At 46.8% G+C, this 20,242-nt stretch overlaps 1 protein-coding gene and 1 long non-coding RNA gene across 2 annotated transcripts in view; one reads left to right on the top strand and one right to left on the bottom strand.

Annotated features, from left to right (window-relative positions):
• LOC139266056 (uncharacterized) overlaps positions 1–12,133 on the bottom strand; it is a 55,416-nt gene extending 43,283 nt beyond the window's left edge. Inside the window, exon 1 of the long non-coding RNA XR_011593677.1 lies at positions 12,089–12,133. This is a non-coding gene — a long non-coding RNA (uncharacterized lncRNA). The remainder of the gene's footprint in view (positions 1–12,088) is intronic.
• The window catches only part of LOC139266054 (collagen alpha-5(IV) chain-like), a 369,608-nt gene that overhangs the window by 300,017 nt on the left and 49,349 nt on the right, over positions 1–20,242 (top strand). Inside the window, exons 32-36 of the mRNA XM_070883888.1 lie at positions 5,354–5,518; positions 6,306–6,395; positions 12,128–12,262; positions 13,316–13,414; positions 19,714–19,803. Coding sequence (XP_070739989.1) covers positions 5,354–5,518; positions 6,306–6,395; positions 12,128–12,262; positions 13,316–13,414; positions 19,714–19,803 — 579 coding nt within the window. The remainder of the gene's footprint in view (positions 1–5,353; positions 5,519–6,305; positions 6,396–12,127; positions 12,263–13,315; positions 13,415–19,713; positions 19,804–20,242) is intronic.

Raw genomic sequence — 20,242 nt, 5'->3', positions numbered from 1 at the left:
CTTAAGGTCCTAGTTCCTGGTACTCCCCAAACAGCATCCCTTGCCTATTCTTCCCTATGTTGTTGGTCCCAACATGGACCACAATGACTGGATCCTCCCCCTCCCTCTTCAATATCCTTTCAAGCCAGTTTGAGGTGGTACCTCACCCTGGAACTAGGTCAGCAACATACCATGTGAAACTCTCGACCTTGCTTACAAAGGATGCACTCTGTCCTCCTAATGATAGAATCACCTACAACTACCACATTACACTTCCTCTCCTTGTTCTCCTCCCCCCCTTAGGACAGCCTCCTGCTCCAAAGTGCCAAGGTCTGCATTCTGGCTATCATTCTGACAGCCTTTATCCTTATCTTCACAGGTAGCAAGTACATTGTACCTGTTGGACAGGATTAGTTTCTCTGGATCCTTGTTCCCTTTCTTACCTGCGTTTCACTTACTCTGCACTCTATTGGTCACAGCAACCCCATTCGGAAGTTGTACTTCTCTGAAGTGTGACTGAGGTCTGGAGCAAACTATCCAGATACTCCTCCCCTTTCTGATGTGTTGGAGTGTCTCCAACTCATGCTCCAGCTCAATGATTCTTAGCCAGAGAGATTTGAGACGGAGACATCTCCTGCAAACGTGTTTGCTCGGGACAGTCTCGCTGTCCACAAACTCCCACATACTGTAGTCCAGAGAGCGAGGGAGAGAAGGAGGGAGAGAGAAAACAGGGAATTATAGACCAGTCAGCCTGACATCGGTAGTGGGTAAAATGATGGAATCAATTATTAAGGATGTCATCGCAGCGTATTTGGAAAGAGGTGACATGATAGGTCCAAGTCGGCATAGATTTGTGAAAGGGAAATCATGCTTGACAAATCTTCTGGAATTTTTTGAGGATGTTTCCAGTCGAGTGGACAAGGGAGAACCAGTTGATGTGGTGTATTTAAGAACATAAGAACATAAGAACATAAGAATTAGGAACAGGAGTAGGCCATCTACCCCTCGAACCTGCTCCGCCATTCAACAAGATCATGGCTGATCTGGCCGTGGACTCAGCTCCACTTACCTGCCCGCTCCCCATAACCCTTAATTACCTTATTGGTTAAAAATCTATCTATCTGTGATTTGAATACATTCAATGAGCTAGCCTCAACTGCTTCCTTGGGCAGAGAATTCCACAGATTCACAACCCTCTGGGAGAAGAAATTCCTTCTCAACTCGGTTGTAAATTGGCTCCCCCGTATTTTGAGGCTGTGCCCCCTAGTTCTAGTCTCCCCGACCAGTGGAAACAACCTCTCTGCCTCTATCTTGTCTATCCCTTTCATTATTTTAAATGTTTCTGTAAGATCACCCCTCATCCTTCTGAACTCCAACGAGTAAAGACCCAGCCTACTCAATCTATCATCATAAGGTAACCCTCTCATCTCTGGAATCAGCCTAGTGAATCGTCTCTGTACTCCCTCCAAAGCTAGTATATCTTTCCTTAAGTAAGATGACCAAAACTGCACGCAGTACTCCAGGTGCAGCCTCACCAATACCCTGTACAGTTGCAGCAGGACCTCCCTGCTTTTGTACTCCATCCCTCTCGCAATGAAGGCCAACATTCCATTCGCCTTCCTGATTACCTGCTGCACCTGCAAACTAACTTTTTGGGATTCATGCACAAGGACCCCCAGGTCCCGCTGCACCGCAGCATGCTGTAATTTCTCCCCATTCAAATAATATTCCCTTTTACTGGTTTTTTTCCCAAGGTGGATGACCTCACACTTTCCGACATTGTATTCCATCTGACAAACCTTAACCCATTCGCTTAACCTATCCCAATCTGTTTGCAGCCTCTCTGTGTCCTCTACACAACCCGCTTTCCCACTAATCTTTGTGTCATCTGAAAATTTTGTTACACTACACTCTGTCCCCTCTTCCAGGTCATCTATGTATATTGTAAACAGTTGTGGTCCCAGCACCGATCCCTGTGGCACACCACTAACCACCGAATTCCAACCCGAAAAGGACCCATTTATCCCGACTCTCTGCTTTCTGTTAGCCAGCCAATTCTCTATCCATGCTAATACATTTCCTCTGACTCCGCGTACCTTTATCTTCTGCAGTAACCTTTTGTGTGGCACCTTATCGAATGCCTTTTGAAAATCTAAATACACCACATCCATCGGTACACCTCTATCCACCATGCTCGTTATATCCTCAAAGAATTTCAGTAAATTAGTTAAACATGATTTCCCCTTCATGAATCCATGTTGCGTCTGCTTGATTGCACTGTTCCTATCTAGATGTCCCGCTATTTCTTCCTTAATGATAGTTTCAAGCATTTTCCCCACTACAGATGTTAAACTAACCGGCCTATAGTTACCAGCCTTTTGTCTGCCCCCTTTTTTAAACAGAGGCGTTACATTAGCTGCTTTCCAATCCGCTGGTACCTCCCCAGAGTCCAGAGAATTTTGGTAGATTATAACGAATGCATCTGCTATAACTTCTGCCATCTCTTTTAATACCCTGGGATGCATTTCATCAGGACCAGGGGACTTGTCTACCTTGAGTCCCATTAGCCTGTCCAGCACTACCCCCCTAGTGATAGTGATTGTCTCAAGGTCCTCCCTTCCCACATTCCTGTGACCAGCAATTTCTGGCATGGTTTCTGTGTCTTCCACTGTGAAGACCGATAAAATAATTGTTTAAGGTCTCAGCCATTGCCACATTTCTCATTATTAAATCCCCCTTCTCATCTTCTAAGGGACCAACATTTACTTTAGTCACTCTTTTCGGTTTTATATATCTGTAAAAGCTTTTACTATCCGTTTTTATGTTTTGCGCAAGTTTACCTTCGTAATCTATCTTTCTTTTCTTTATTGCTTTCTTAGTCATTCTTTGCTGTCGTTTAAAATTTTCCCAATCATCTATTTTCCCACTCACCTTGGCCACCTTATACACATTGGTTTTTAATTTGATACTCTCCTTTATTTCCTTGGTTATCCACGGCGGTTATCCCTTCTCTTACCGCCCTTCTTCTTTCAGAAGGCTTTCGACAAGGTCCCACACAAGAGATTGATGTGCAAAGTTAAAGCACATAGGTTTGGGGGTAGTGTGCTGACTTGGATTGAGAACTGGTTGGCAGACAGGAAGCAAAGAGTAGGAGTAAATGGGTACTTTTCAGAATGGCAGGCAGTGACTAGTGGGGTACCGCAAGGTTCTGTGCTGGGGCCCCAGCTGTTTACATTGTACATTAATGATTTAGACGAGGGGATTAAATGTAGTATCTCCAAATTTGCGGATGACACTAAGTTGGGTGGCAGTGTGAGCTGCAAGGAGGATGCTATGAGGCTGCAGAGTGACTTGGATAGGTTAGGTGAGCGGGCAAATGCATGGCAGATGAAGTATAATGTGGATAAATGTGAGGTTATCCACTTTGGTGGTAAAAACAGAGAGACAGACTATTATCTGAATGGTGACAGATTAGGAAAAGAGGAGATTCAACGAGACCTGTGTGTCATGGTACATCAGTCATTGAAGGTTGGCATGCAGGTACAGCAGGCGGTTAAGAAAGCAAATGGCATGTTGGCCTTCATAGCGAGGGGATTTGAGTACAGGGGCAGGGAGGTGTTACTACAGTTGTACAGGGCCTTGGTGAGGCCCTTACTTAAGTGAGGAGACCTGGAGTATTGTGTACAGTTTTGGTCTCCTAACTTAAGTAAGGACATTCTTGCTATTGAGGGAGTGCAGCGAAGGTTCACCAGACTGATTCCCGGGACGGCGGGATTGACATATCAAGAAAGACTGGATTCACTGGGCTTGTATTCACTGGAGTTCAGAAGAATGAGAGGGGATCTCATAGAAACGTTTAAAATTCTGACAGGTTAGATGCAGGAAGAATATTCCCAATGTTGGGGAAGTCCAGAACCAGGGGCCACAGTCTAAGGATAAGAGGTAAGCCATTTAGGACCGAGATGAGGAGAAACTTCTTCACCCAGAGAGTGGTGAACCTGTAGAATTCTCTACCACATAAAGTTGTTGAGACCAATTCACGAAATATATTCAAAAAGGAGTTAGATGTAGCCCTTACTACTAGGGGGATCAAGGGGTATGGCGAGAAAGCAGGAATGGGGTACTGAAGTTGCATGTTCAGCCTTGAACTCATTGAATGGCGGTGCAGGTTCGAAGGGCCTAATGGCCTACTCCTGCACCTATTTTCTGTGTTTCTATGTTTCTAGACACACAATCTGCTCTGCCATATCTTAGTCTAACTTTATTTAATTAGTTAAAGACTTTATTCAAATGATTATTTCTGACTATATTAATTAGTTTATCTAGTTAAGTTATTTACAATGCTGTCCTAGCTTGGGGAGAAAAAAAAACGTTAATACTCACCAACCAATCACCTACTCGCTGTCCTGTGATGTCACGCTTGTTTTTTTTGTTGTTTTTAAATTCGCCGGAGATATTCCACCTCCACTGCTGCCGTCGCTCAAGTCCGCACGATTATAATTGTAAATTAGATTATAATTTCTGTTACTGTCAAACCATGAGTTTGATGCAAGTTAAAATGTCACTTCTGCCTTTTGTCTAACTACAAATTATTTTATTGTATAGCACCTTGGTTGTCTAAATTGTTTCAAAAGGGAATTGGATAGATCGTTGAAAAAAAATGTGAATATTAAAAGATATGCGGAGTGAGCAAGAGAGTGAAATTAGATAACGTGGCTCATGTGGGGGAAAACACGGGGCAAAGTTGATGGACCAAATGGCCTGTTTGTACACTGTAACATTCCTTGATTCTTTGATTTAAGAACATAAGAACATAAGAATTTGGAACAGGAGTAGGCCATCTAGCCCCTCGAGCCTGCTCCGCCATTCAACAAGATCATGGCTGATCTGGCCGTGGACTCAGCTCCACTTACCCGCCCGCTCCCCATAACCCTTAATTCCCTTATTGGTTAAAAATCTATCTATCTGTGACTTGAATACATTCAATGAGCTAGCCTCAACTGCTTCCTTGGGCAGAGAATTCCACAGATTCACAACCCTCTGGGAGAAGAAATTCCTTCTCAACTCGGTTTTAAATTGGCTCCCCCGTATTTTGAGGCTGTGCCCCCTAGTTCTAGTCTCCCCGACCAGTGGAAACAACCTCTCTGCCTCTATCTTGTCTATCCCTTTCATTATTTTAAATGTTTCTATAAGATCACCCCTCATCCTTCTGAACTCCAACGAGTAAAGACCCAGTCTACTCAATCTATCATCATAAGGTAACCCCCTCATCTCCGGAATCAGCCTCGTGAATCGTCTCTGTACCCCCTCCAAAGCTAGTATATCCTTCCTTAAGTAAGGTGACCAATTTTAATTAGGAAATTTAATTTTACAGGAATGTTAAGTAGAGGACCCACAGGAGATCCAGGAATTCCAGGACTAGATATTCCAGGCCCACCTGGTACTCCTGGATCGATTGGAAATCCAGGTTGTTCGGGCCCTCCTGGACCAAATGGCTCTCCGGGGCCTCCAGGCCGACCAGGACTACTGGGCGCATCAGGTAAAGCATTCGATATATTGTTGTCTTACAATGAAAACTGTCGAAATATAGAAAAATATAAAGTGGTGCTGCTGAAACTCATTGTCAAAAGCAGAGTGTTGGGCTAATCGATCGTGGGCAGGAGCCCGCAAAAACAGCTGGAAGAAGAAGGTTTTTTTTTTACTTACCTCAGCCACCTCGCCTTTAAGCATCCACCCCCGAAGCGACCAGCCGCCTGATACTCACCTCCTGCAGTTGCTGCAGAGGGCAGAAGACAATTCCGAATCTGGGGTGCTACCGGGATGATGCACACGGCGATGACCTCACGTTCTCTGAGCGAAGGAGATCGGGACGCAAAACTTCCACCGAATATGGTGGGACTCGATGTCATCACCGCGCCCAGTCGCAAAGCCATTTGTGCCCCAAATGCACTCAATTTCGCCCCCTTAGTCTTTAGTTGCTTCAGTTAAGTCTGATTTACTCTATTTACTGCAGCGAAGTCAGTGGAACGGAATATCTGGCAGGGTATTTAACAGGTAGGCAATTCGATCCTGCCCATTTTATGTTATCGGCCACAACGAATTTCTACCCCATTGGGCCTAATGACCATTTTCTATTCCTAAGAAAGAAATCTTACTCATCTTATTATAAGGTATGGGGAGTGAGCAGGTGAGTGGAATTTGAAGTTCAGACTAAAACATTAATGAAGTATAATTTATACAGAATCCTAAATATTAGTTGTTATTATTTATCAAATAAATATTTCCAGGCCGTGTCTGATGACATTGTTTTTTCAATCTTCAAACAGGTCCAAAAGGTGAACCTGGTGTTATGGGGGAGCCAGGGGCTCCAGGGTCAACTGGTGCACGCGGACATCAAGGCTCCAAAGGAGACAAAGGTAAAGGACAGGATAGAACGCAGGTGAAAGTGCAGAAAAGAAACACTTGCTGTAATGTAAGAACAGTGGAACATAAGAAGTAGGCCATATCATCTCTCCAACCTGCTCCGCCATTCAATAAGATCATGGCTGACCTGCAACCTCAATTCCATATTCCCACCCGATCTCCATATCCCTTGATTCACATAGTCCAAAAATCTATCTCTCAGCCTTGAATAAACTCAACGATTCAGCATCCACAGCCCTTTGGGGTCGAGAATTCCACAGATTCACAACCCTCTGAATGAAGAAAACCCTCTTCAGCTCTGTCTTAAATGGCCGAACCCTTATCCTGAGACTGTGCCCCTTAGTTATAGACTCTCCAGCCAGGGGAAGCAATCTCTTCGCATCTACCCTGTCGATCCCCCTCACAATCTTGTATATTTCAATGAGATCACCTCTCATTCTTATAAACTCCAGCGTGCATAGGCCCAAGCTAATCAATCTCACCTCGTAGGACAATCCTCTCATCTCAGGAATCAATCTAGTGAACCTTCATTGCATCGGCTCTAAGCCAAGTCTATCCTTCCTCGGAAAAGGAGACCAAAACTGAGCACACTACTCCAGCTGTGGTCTCAGCAAACCCCTGTACAATTGTACAAAGAGTTCCTTATTCTTGTACTCCAACCCCCTTGCAATAAAGGCCAACATGCCATTTAACTGTTTGCTGTACCTGCAGGCTAATGTTCTGTGTTTCCTGTATGAGGACATCTAAATCTCTCTGAACACCAACATTTAACAGTTTCTCACCATTTTTCCTACCAAAGTGAATAATCTCACATATCCCTACATTACACAACATCTACCAACTTATTTGCCCACTCACTTAACCTGTCTATATCCCCTTGCCGGCTCTTTGTGTCCTTCTTGTCATGTATTCTACATGTTTGCTGCTTGTACTATTACAAGGTGTGCCACCAGAGGGCACTGCAATGGGAGACTTGTACGTTACCTGTATAGGTGGGCCAGGCCGAGTATAAAAGTCAGGCCACCATTTATGATCCTCACTCTGGAGTTACATTAAATGGACGAAGGTCACTACAGTTCAAGTACAACACATTGAGTCGTGGAGTCATTATCAGAGCATCTGAAGACATAACAATTGGCGACGAGATTACGGACCTTCACGCGAAAATGGCTAACTTTGATACGTTGCAGCAGTTCGCCGATGGTGCTGATTGGGTCGCCTTTGTGGAGAGGCTCGACCATTTCTTCACAGCAAACGACCTGCAGGCAACAATCCGGCCACACTGGCTGATAAGCGCAGAGCTATCCTGCTCACCAGCTGTGGCCCACCGTCTATGGCCTCGTCAGGGACTTGCTGGCACCAGCGAAGACGTACGAAGAGCTTGTAATGTTTCTCCAAGAACAACTCAAGCCCAAAGAGAGCATCCTCACAGCCAGACACCAGTTTTACACCCGCCGACGGCCCGAAGGCCAGGAAATCGCAAAATATGCTGCAGACCTCAGGAGGCTGGCGGCACGGTATGATTTCGGCGAACACCTCACCGAAGCGCTGCAGGACTTCTTTGTCATCGGAATCGGCCACGAGGGCCTTCTTCATAAGCTACAATCTGCGGATACCACAGTCACACTGCAGAAGGCCATCTCCATGAGCCAAGCATTCATGACCTCGACCTGTGGCTCTAGGCGGATGACTCATCCTCAGGACTCAAACCCAGCAAGTACTGTACATAGAATGGCGGCTTTTAGAGGCTGGATTGTAGAACGTGAATCTTCTCAGGGGAGAGAACAGGCCCCCGAGTCCCTTAACTCAGAGTCCACTAAGGGAGGCTAATTGAGTAGCACCATGCTGGCGTTGTGGAGGGAATCACAAGGCTCACCAGTGCAGTTTTAAAGACTATGTGTGTAAAGGCTGCAGCACAAAGGGCCACCTCCAGCGAATGTGTAAAAGAAATATGACTCACTGTGTTGATGAAGAGTCTACAGATGGCCATGAATCCAGCGCGGATTATGAAGCGATAGTCAGAGAGGCAGCTCAGCCCCACGATGAGTTATACGGCATGTTTACCTGCACCACCGAATGTTCCCCGTTGAGGATGGAAGTCGAGATAAATGGCGTTCCAGTCTTCATGGAAGTGGACACGGGGACGAGTCAGTCAGTAATGAATCAAGAAGCCTTTGAGAGGCTATGGGACAATCAGGCTGAACGATCCAAGTTGGTCCCAGTTCAGGCAAAGCTGCGCACCGACACCAAGGAACTTATCCCAGTCGTTGGTAGTGCGGATGTAAAGGTACTCCATGATGGTGCGGTGCACAAGTTACCTCTGTGGATTGTTGCAGGTGATGGACCAACGCTACTCGGAAGAAGGTGGATGGAGAAGATCCATTGGAGTTGGGAAGATTTCACCCTCCAGCGCTCGACGTCCCCCGCGCCCAGAGGCAAAGCAAGCCCTCACCTGAGGGTGGACCCGGCACCAGAGAGCAGAGCAGCACTGCACCCGAGGCACAGACCGCTCAGCACGACTGCGTGGAGATGATCCAGCTGAGACAACCCGAACGCACCTTCCACCCTCCAGTGGCAGGACTCCGGAGGAAGAAAATCGGATCCAGAAGAGACTTCCCAGCCTCGGTGGCAGAACCCAGGGAGAAGAGGATCACCACAGTCGACATCATGGATGGAGGAAAGATGGCGCCCAAACCACGAGGTGATGCGCTGAAGAAAAAGATGGCGGCGGCCAGACCACGAGGTGCAGCGCTGATGGAGCAACACGTGCCACCAAACGGAGAAGCGGATTGGGGTAAAGATAGCAAGCTTCTCTTAAAGGAGGCCTGCAACTCACCACACTTAAAGGAACAGTTCCACACTCTCAATCAATGTAACAGCAACTGTGAGTTAGATGTAAAATGTGTAATTGAAGATCAGAGTTGTGTGCATGCAATAAGCAAAGAAAAGTTGTGTGATTGCGATCGGAGCTACAGGTTATTTACAATAAGTAATGAAACGTTGTGCGATATAGGATTTCAACTGCATACAGCCAATGTAGCGGGCAAACACCCATCGGGAGCACACAGGTCCAGCGAGCTACCCAATGCTGTAGCCTGCATCCCTGGGACCAGAGTAATGCACCATGTAGTGTGGCCACAAGCAGCTAATATAGACAAGCTGCAGAGCAAGTGATCTCAGGAGGGCAACGGCACTGGTATCGATACCCTGCCCCTGATCGACTCCACCTCTCAGGCACCCGATGGCACCAACCACCACGAGCCTGAAAGAGCAAACCGTGCTAAGGCGCAGCCCTCAGACCTATCACCACCAAGGCCACACCCGGGAACGAAGGGTCACCCGCAACGGTTCTCCCAAATAGGACTGGGACCAGCCAGGATCCCAAACCAGATAACGCCCAGGCAAGCGAGTCAGCAGTTCCCTGCGCACTGCCAGACCACTGCTCCTCAGGGAGCAGCAGCGACCTGGGCCACAAGGAGAGGACACGGAGGTCACAGGCATCTGTGAACCTGCCCGACGCTAGGAGCAACGACAAAAGCCCCGAGAGCAGGCAACTTGAGCCAACCGGGTTCCCACTGCCAGCACTGGGCACCGCACTGCCCATCAGACTACCTGGACACCATCCAGCAGTTCTGGAACTAGTTTGTCCTCACGCACCGGTGCTGACCCCAGCACTGACTCCAAGTCTACTCCAAGTATGTATCTCACCATTCAGATGTACTTGCCTCACTACGGTACCACAAATGTAATACTGTAAATGCAAATTTTTGGGGGGGCCTTGAATGTATATGAATGTAAGAGCCAACGGCACAATCTGTATGGGGGAGGGGAAGAGAATGGACGCACAAACAGAAACCACCAGCACCTCTACTGCCAACGAAACACCACCAACTCACCCAAGATGGAAACGACCCTCCAAGGGTCACCCAGATAGAACTAAGCCCAGAACACAGTCAATGCAAAGGCAATTTGCACTAAAGACTTGAGGGAGAGTGATGTCATGTATCCGACATGGTCACTGCTTGTACTATTACGAAATATGCCACCAGAGGGCACTGCAGTGGGAGACTTGTAGGTTACCTGTACAGGTGTGCCAGGCCTAGTGTAAAAGGCAGGCCTCCATGTGTGATCCTCACTCTGGAGTTACATTAAATGGACTAAGGTCACTACAGTTCAAGTACAACACATTGTCTCGTGGAGTCATTATCAGAGCATCTACAGACATGACACTTGTCACAGCTTACATTCCCACCTAGCTTTGTATCATCAGAAAACTTGGATACACTGCTCTCGTTCTTGTCATTAATATAAATTGTAAATAGCTGAGGCCTGAGCACTGATCTTTGCCGCACCCCACTAGTTACAGCCTGCCAACCGGAAAATGACCTTTTTATCTCTACTCCCTGTTTTTTGTCCATTAACCAATCCTCTATCCATGCTATTATATTACCCCCAACCCCATGAACCCTTATGTTACGTAACAATCTTTTATGTGGCATCTTATTGAATGCCTTTTGGAATTCCAAATATACTAAATCGACAGGTTCCACCTCCTAGTTACATCCTCAAAAAACTCTAATAAATTTGTTAAACGTGATTTCATTTTCATAAAACCATGTTGACTCTGCCTAATCATATTATGATTTTCCAAGTGCCCTGTTACCACTTCCTTAATAATGGATTCCAGCATTTTCCAGACAACTGATGTCAGGCCAACTGACCTGTAGTTCCTTGTTTGCTATCTCCCTCCATTCTGGAATTATTTCTCTAGTAAAGCCAAGCAAGTAGCAACTTATCACATGATCAAAATGTCTCAAAGCGTTACACTCAATGAATTATTTTGTAAATGCAGTGACTCTTGTTCGCCAGGCAAATTGTAATTAAAATCAGAAAGTCTGAACCACTAGTTGGAGCTTATATCGCAAATAAATGTCTCCATTTGGCTCAAGATATTCAAATCCAATGCGTTAAGGAAAAAGCATGTGACATTTAGATTTTTGTCAATCTTATTTGTTCACCAACCTCTAAATATAAATATAATGCTAGATGGTTGCCCGTGAATAGATCATCTGTTATGATGAACGCAAACACCCTGAACTCTTGCACACGAGCTGGCAACCTATTTAGAGAACATCAGAGACACAGGTCTAGAAGCAGAATGTCTGCTCTCCCTCTCATCCCAGGACATGTTGCAGAGGGAATTAAAGGAGGCGATAGCAATGCCTTTATGAAACCAACTACTAGGATGTGTGTAAGAACAACTAGGTTGTCTCTCCCTCTATGTTTCTCACATTTTCTGTCGACCAGCACCTGTCCTGTGGCATGGCTGAGATAGCAAACTCACCGTGTGCAAATCACAGGCAGAAACCTACTACCAATATTCTCTTCAATCACTAACATGTCACAGCGCATATTCTTAACTGTGGGCTTTGTCACTGAGCATGTAAACTGACAGAATGGCGACCAGCATCATTATTGTTCATGGTTTCTGATTCAGAGCTGCACATCATTCTCTAATCAATAATGGCGGAGTACACCGAGGCAGGGATGAGTACACCAGATCTGGGTGTAACACTTATCACACAAACTTCAAAATGTACAGGTTTTAAGTCTCAAAACTCTGAATCTGGAAAAAAAAACATTCCAGTGAAATATTGCTGCTAAAAATAATAAGTAGTGTACCTACCTATGTTTCTCTGTTTTCCTTGTTGTTATCCTGATGCAGGTTCTGGAGGTCGGGCAGGACCGAAGGGTAAACAAGGCATGATTGGAACGATAGGTCAAAAAGGTGAAAAGGGAATGAAAACAGTTTCATGTAATATGACAATAAAAGGTGCAATGGGGGACCGTGGGCTACCAGGTAAGTCGCTACATATTTCAAACCTTTTGAAATAAAAAATGAAGAAGTTGCATATTGTCCATTATAAATCAAGTTGCATAGCAATAATGTTAGACATATCCTTCAGTGGTAAGCTCCTCCTGTTAGCAACTAAGTGCAGGAAACCATTATTAAATTTAAAGAAAATCAAGAGACAATACGAATCATTGGTTTGGTGCTCAAATCCTTATCCTCCTACATGCCTGGGGGTGTCACGGTTTCCTTCTAAATAAAAGCTCCTTTACAGTTGTGTAGAAGGTTTCATAATCTAGGAGAGGATTAGGTTTTATTCATGTCATTTTATCATTTCCGTGAGAACAGAAGCGTTGGCTGCTGAACTTTGTGGCAGCTCCTCCAAAAGAAAAAGCTCAAGATCGTAATCTCACCCAATTATTTACTCACTGAGCCAATAGAACTGGTTTTAAGGTGCATGATGGTTTCACATGACAAGGTAGGTGTTACCAATGCAAGAAACTGCCCACTCACTCACCCCTTGTGCACAGAACTTCCCCCTGCAGTAATTGGTAATGGCATAGCTTGTACCTCAAGGAGGTCCAGGAAACATTGATCGGCTTGAGTAGGCACATCAGTTGGAGTCGGTTCTATTACCGAGATAATGCAGGCCTTCACCCAGTTGGACCTCAGAGTAAATATTGCAGTCAGTGGAACTAAAAATCAGGAGCGATGTGTAACGGGCTGCCGATTCGCTATCACCCAATTTACACGATTGAACAAAGTCAACATTACCCCCCAGTGAGTGAAGGCTGCCTACTTCACTACACTGATGGAAGTGAATACACACGTGAGCTATTCTCAGGCCCAATTCTGGTCCCCTCCTAAAGGCCAGCTTAAAAACACCAATGGAAAAGACCTTGGGAGCCGGTTCGTGGCTGCGAATGTACTAGCCTGCCAAAGGAAGAAATGAGAAGCAAATTAATTTTAAAATGGGGGGACCTCCAAAAGGATGAGGAGGATGAAAGTGATATTGTGAAATTGCCAGATTAAATCTCACATATTATGACATTTCAATACCAGGAGCGAAAGGAGAAACAGGACCAAAAGGCGATATGGGTTCCTGTGGTGAACCAGGATACATTGGTAAAGAGGGAACGCCAGGGCCTTCAGGTCCAGAAGGTACCAAGATTTAAATACAATTAAACATTACAAGTTCATTGCTAAATTATAACATAATCTTGTTATATCTTATTGCTTGTATTGGATGTGTATTTGGAATGACGCTCCCACTATTGAAGGGAGAATTATTATTCCCATGCAGGAAGCTGGGGGAAGGGGGGAGTTGGTGGGAGGGGGGAGTTGGTGGGAGGGGGGGGTGGTTCGTGGGGCAGGCAATCAGCCTTGCTGCCCAGGATTCTCCACTGGAGGCTTCGGCTGACTTTAACAAATAGGCCTCATTTAAAACCCAGCGGCCAGCTGCCGGCTGAAACTGGGCAAAAAGAGCCAGCTTCAGGTAGATCCAAGTCCACAGGCCGCTAACTGGCACCAACCTAAGTCACGGGGCGGGAGGAAATCGAGACCATTTCGCGGATGGCGAGTGGGGAGTACGGGGCAGCAGATGTCCGAACTTTCCTTGTGGGGAGTAGAGGAGCCTAATGAAAGTTTTTGGTTCGCCTTAGAGGGCCACCTTGTCTTCCCCACCAGGTTTAACTGAGCAGGGTAACCAACAGAGGGCGCCCCAATCAGGCCGGTAAAATGCCACCGGGGTCCTAATGACATCATAGGACCCCAATGTGCCTGTATTCACGAGGTACCCTCCTGCTTTCTGTTTTCCTCTACCATTTCTCTGTCCTTTTATTGTCCTTCCCTCGCCCCTCGATGCCACTCATAACGGGGTGCAGCTGCGAACGGAGCTCAGTCTGGCGGCTAACTCCCGTTCTTGTGAGAATTCCCACATACTGCAGGGAGCAACTTGAATCATTTCCATTAGCAACAGGAGTTTCTTTCAATTTACTTCTCCTGCTCCCTTTCCCTCTTCCTCTCAGATTCATGAGGAAAATGAGGTAGGGTTGCTTACATTATACCATAGCTTGCCTCACTCTGCAGCTAAATCAGTTAGAGTTTCAAAGTATTGATGTGCTGGGTTAGCATGAGACCAGGAGTGCATAACGGTATTGTGTAACCCAAGTGTTTATGAAATGATTCATTATGTGCAGTTAAAGAGCCTGTGCTCCTTGATAGTTGCCTCTGACTCCATCTATTAATTTGAATCCCAATCTAGCCCATCACCATACTATGCTTCCCCGAGTGTTACAATGTTGGAATTCGCTTTGGCGGACCTGCTTTGGAGGGGGGGGTTGGGGGGAAGAGGCGGTCTTTTCCTGCTACATGATTAGTACAGGTACAACGTCCCGAATCCGGTACTCTGAAAACCGGAATTGTCCGAAAACCGGACATTTTGCGCATCGTGGATGGAGTCATCCGGAATCCGGAATTATTCTCTGAAAACTGGACATTTTGATCCAAGTTGGTGACATCGGGCAGCGAGAGATGAGGAAACAAAAAAGCGCAGCACCGGTGGGGGGGGTGCTGCTTGCGGTGGGAATCAGCGTGAATGTAAGGTGCAGTGAGCAAGTGATAGAAATTCAGCACCTCTGTATGGCACCCCGCCATCAGTCCACACTCCCCCAGGGACCCGCTCATCGATGACCAGCCACCGGACTCACTGACCCTACCTGGATTGGTGAACCATCACTGGGATCGGGAATCCTTCCCTCCGGCTCCGGATAGCCCTGAGCACCAGTGCGAGCGGCGAGGTCCGAAATCTTGGAAAACCCGAAATCCGGCACGGATTCTGTCATGTGTTCAACTGTCATTGAAACCCATGTATAAACTGACCTAAGTTGTACACCGTGAGAACATTGACCACTAGGTGGTGAACTTGTGGGAGACACTCCTAACCTGGACTTTCCGGTGTAAAAGGGGAAGCTCCACCCACCTTCATCACTTCAGTGCTGGCTAATAAAAGTTACTGGTCACAGAGTGACCTTCTCTCAAGTATGAGCCTCGTGTGCAATTATACTGTATAGTAAGGACATATTATTGGCGACGAGAAACTGGGATTTAAACCACGCGAGCATGGCCACTAGCAGCACAGACGAGAGGTACTGTGCTGGTGATGATTGGGACAATTTTATTGAGAGACTACAGCAAAGTTTCGTCACTAAGCAATGGCTGGGACAGGATTCGGCCGACAAACACAGGTCTCATCTCCTGACGGTTTGTGGACCCAGGACGTACTCCCTGATGAAGGATCTTCTAGCGCCAGAGAAGCCGGCGGACAAGACTTTTGAAGAGCTCAGTAAGTTGATCGGGGAACACTTTAAATCGGCGAGCAGCATGCATATGGCGAGACACCGGTTTTACACGCACCGGCGGCGAGAAGGGCAAAGCGTTCCAGACTTCGTGGCAGACCTCCGGCGACTGGCGAGCCTATGTAAGTTCCCAGATGCATGCAGAGCGGAGATGCTGAGAGACTTTTTTTTTGAGGGCATCGGGCACTCTGGGGTTTTCAGGAAACTAATTAGACCAAAGACTTGACCCTGGAAACGGCGGCTTAGATGGCCCAGACATTTATCTCTGGGGAGGAAGAGACCAGAATGATGTTTGACAAAAATCTTGGCTTAAATGCAGCAAATGGACAGGGAGTCAACATTGTTAATGCGGGACACAGTTCTCCAGGCAGGCAGGGGCAATCGGACATGCCCGAGCATGTAGTCGAACCCAAAGGGGGAATTCAACAGAGACAATGGCTAGCTGAACAGCGATTCATGCCATCACAAGCGACCAGTAATGGGGCCAACAACACCTGTTAATGGTGCGTTTAAGGACAGTTACAGAGACAGTCAGAGATGATCGACTGGTAATGGACCTTTTGTTTCCAACAACGGCTCATGTTGGAGGTGTGGAGGCAAACACCCAGCCAGAGCTTGCAGATATCAGCAATATACCTGCAGAAACTGCAACGTCAGCGGTCACTTGGGGCGTATGTGCAGGAAGCCTGCAGCCAGGTTGATGTATGAGGAGGACGGGCCCGATGTAAGCCCTACGAGGCTAAATGAATACTGGGGGAAATTGCTGGAAACTGAAGTTCAGCGAGTTCATGTGGAGCACATATACAGTTCATACACCAAGATGCCACCGATAATGATGAAAGTGCTCCTCAATGACATCCCAGTATCAATGGAGCTAAACACGGGGGCCAGCCAGTCTCTGATAGGTATGAAACAGTTCGACAAGTTGCGGGTGTCCAAGGCCAGGAGGCCAAAATTATTGCCGATTGACGCACAGCTACGGACATATACAAAGGAGATCATTCCGGTGCTAGGCAGCACCACGGTATTCATGACCCACAAAGATTCGGAGAACAGGTTGCCACTCTGGATTGTCCCGGGGGACGGTCCCGCACTACTGGGGAGGAGTTGGCTTGCTGTCATGAACTGGAAATGGGGCGATGTCAATGCAATTTCTTCTGTGGAGCGAGTATCATGCTCACAGTTCCTGGACAAATTTGTCTCATTATTTCAACCCGGCATTAGCACTTTCATGGGGACCAAGGTAGTGATTCACATAAACCCGGACGCCAGGCCAGTACACCACAAGGCCAGAGCGGTGCTGTACGTGATGCAGGGAATGATAGAAGGCGAATTGGATCGCCTGCTGAGGGAAGGCATCATCTTGCCAGTCGAATTCAGTGACTGGGCGAGCCCGATTGTGCCGGTGCTCAAGGCGGATGGGTCGGTCAGGATATGTGGTGATTACAATGCCACCATCAATCGTGTGTCACTCCAAGACCAGTACCCGCTACCGACCGCATATCAACGCTATCCGGTGTCAAACTTTTTTCAAAATTGGACCTCAGCTTACATGACCCAGGAGCTGGCGAGTGAGTCGAAGAAGCTGACCACCATCACAACACACAAGCGGTTGTTTGAGTACAACAGATGTCCGTTCGGGATTCGCTCGGCTGCCACGATCTTTCAACAAAATATGGAAAGCCTCCTCAAGTCGATTCCAAGGACGGTGCTTTTTCAAGACGACATCCTCATCAAGGGTTGCAATACTGAAGAACACCCCCACAACCTGGAGGAGGTGCTACGCAGACTGGACCGGATAGGGCTGCGACTGAAAAAGGCGAAGTGTGTCTTCCTAGCTCCAGAGGTAGAATTCCTGGGGATGAGGGTAGCAGCAGATGGGATCAGACCTACTGCATCCAAAACAGAAGCGATTCAGAGAGCATCCAGACCCCATAACACAATGCAGCTGTGTTCATTTCTGGAGCTCCTGGACTATTTTGGTAACTTTCTTCCCAAATTGAGCACGCTGTTAGAGCCGCTACACATGCTCCTACGCAAAGGTCGCGATTGGGTCTGGGGGGACTGCCAGGAAAGGGCTTTTGATAGAGCACGCAATTTGTTATGCTCCAACAATCTGTTAACACTATATGACCCATGTAAGAAACTTGTGTTAACGTGTGATGCGTCGTCCTATGGGGTCGGGTGTGTGTTGCAGCATGTTAATGCCCAGGGTCAGTTACAGCCGGTAGCTTATGACTCCAGAAGTCTGTCCCAGGCAGAAAGGGGTTACAGGGTGGTAGAAAAGGAAGTGTTTGCATGTGTATATGCAGTGAAAAAAATGCACCAGTACCTGTTTGGCAGGAAATTTGAGCTGGAGACAGATCACAAACCCCTAATGTCCCTAACGTACGGGGCATGCCCTGAGGAATTTAAACCATTTCATAGGCGCAAGGATGAACTCTCGATTCAGGCCGATTGCCTACCATGGGGAAACCGAGTAGTCATGCCCAAGATGGACAGAGAGGAGTTCATCTGAGAACTTCACAATGAACACCCGGGCATTGTCATGATGAAGGCAATTGCCAGGTCACACGTTTGGTGGCCAGGGATAGATGCAGACCGAGAACTTTGTGTTCGCAGGTGCAACACGTGTGCTCAGCTGGGCAATGCGTCCAGGGAAGCCTCCCTTAGCCCTTGGTCCTGGCCTGCCAAGCCATGGTCATGCATCCATGTGGACTACGCAGGTCCTTTCATGGGAAAAATGTTTTTGGTTATACTAGACGCCTACTCCAAATGGATCGAGTGTGACAATCTCAATTCAAGCACATCCTCTGCCACAGTAGAAAGTCTATGGGCAATGTTCACCGCCCATGGTCTACCAGATGTCTTGGTCAGCGACAATGGCCCGTGCTTTACAAGCACTGAATTCCAGGACTTCATGGCAGGAAATGGCATCAACCATGTCAGAATGGCACCATTCAAGCCGGTCTCAAACGGCCAGGCAGAACGAGCAGTGCAGATAATCAAACAGGGAATGCTCAGAATCCAAGGGGGTTCCCTACACCTCCTGTTGGCCAATAGATCCAGACCACACTCGCTCACAGGGGTTCCACCCGCAGAACTGCTAATGAAAAGGACTCTCAAAACCAGGTTGTCCCTTATACACCCCACCATGAAAAAAATTGTTGAGAGCAGGCGCCAGTCACAATGTGACTACCATGACAGGAATGCGAGGGCGCGATGCATTGATGTCAATGACCCTGTTTTTGTCCTCAGCTACACTGCAGGGCCCAAATGGCTCACAGGCACCATGATTGCCAAAGAGAGGAATAGGATTCTGGTAGTTAAACTTACCAATGGACAAATCTGCCGCAAACACGTGGATCAAACAAAAAGGAGGTTCAGCAACCCCATAGAAGAAGCAGAGGAAGAACACAATGTAGCGTTCACTCCACCACAGGACACCGAACACCGGAACCAAGTGGAGGAGAGCCCAGTCACTGTGGGCAGTCCGGACAGGCCTGAGGCACCGCAAACAGCAGACACTTAAACCAGCGCCCAACAACCGGAGCCCCAACTCAGGCGCTCTACAAGGGAGCGTAAACCACCAGAGAGACTTAACCCGTGATCCCAATAAGACATTGATGATGTCATGTATTCAACTGTCATTGTAACCCATGTATAAACTGACCTAAGTTGTACACCGTGAGAACATTGACCACTAGGTGGTGAACTTGTGGGAGACAATCCTAACCTGGAGTTTCAGGTATAAAAGGGGAAGCTCCACCCACCTTCATCACTTCAGTACTGGCTAATAAAGGTTACTGGTCACAGAGTGACCTTCTCTCTAGCATGGGCCTCGTGTGCATTTGTACTGTATAGTAAGGACATATTAGATTCGGTCGCTGATTTTGGATTTCTGACTTGATTTTCCTGTCCGAAATCCAGAAAAACCGGCATGGATTTAGTCGAGGATTCCAGATTTCAGACTATTCATTTTCTTGTCTGATATCTGGAAAAAAACAAAATACAGCCCAGACTCGGGCTTGAGGATTCTGGGCATTGTACCTGTACTTGCAAGTTGTAAAGTTTCTAATCGCCTTATGTTTTTTATCCAAACAGGTCCACCGGGCGATCCAGGTTTATCAGGGAATCCAGGATATCCAGGGCCTCCAGGGGTTCCTGGATCTATGGGGCCAATGGGCCTGCCAGGTAAGTTTTGTGACATGAAGATGGAATAAGAGAAGTTTTTAAAACCATCCTACTGCATATAACAATGGGTCAAACTGATTAATTGAAATGTTTTTTTGCAGAAGTAAGTAATAGCCTCAATTGTTTATTTAAATAAGAGTTACAAAGTACTTTACTGATGGGGATTTTCAATCTGAAATGCAAATTAACTTGGATGTGAAAACGGAAGAGCTTAAGGTGAATAGTAAGTATAATTGTAATGGGGCTAAATGCTGTAGTTTTTTTTATTCATTGGATGTGGACGTCACCGGCAAGGCCAGTATTTATTGCCCATCCCTAATTGCCCTTGAGAAGATGGTGGTGAGCCGCCTTCTTGAATACAACTGAGTGGCTTGCTGGGCCATTTCAGAGAGCAGTTAAGAGTCAAGCACATTGCTGTGGGTCTGGAGTCACATATAGG

The sequence above is a fragment of the Pristiophorus japonicus genome, chromosome 6 (assembly GCF_044704955.1).
Source record: "Pristiophorus japonicus isolate sPriJap1 chromosome 6, sPriJap1.hap1, whole genome shotgun sequence".
NCBI classification, from domain to species: domain Eukaryota; kingdom Metazoa; phylum Chordata; class Chondrichthyes; family Pristiophoridae; genus Pristiophorus; species Pristiophorus japonicus.
This window is presented reverse-complemented; position numbering and strand designations above follow the sequence as displayed.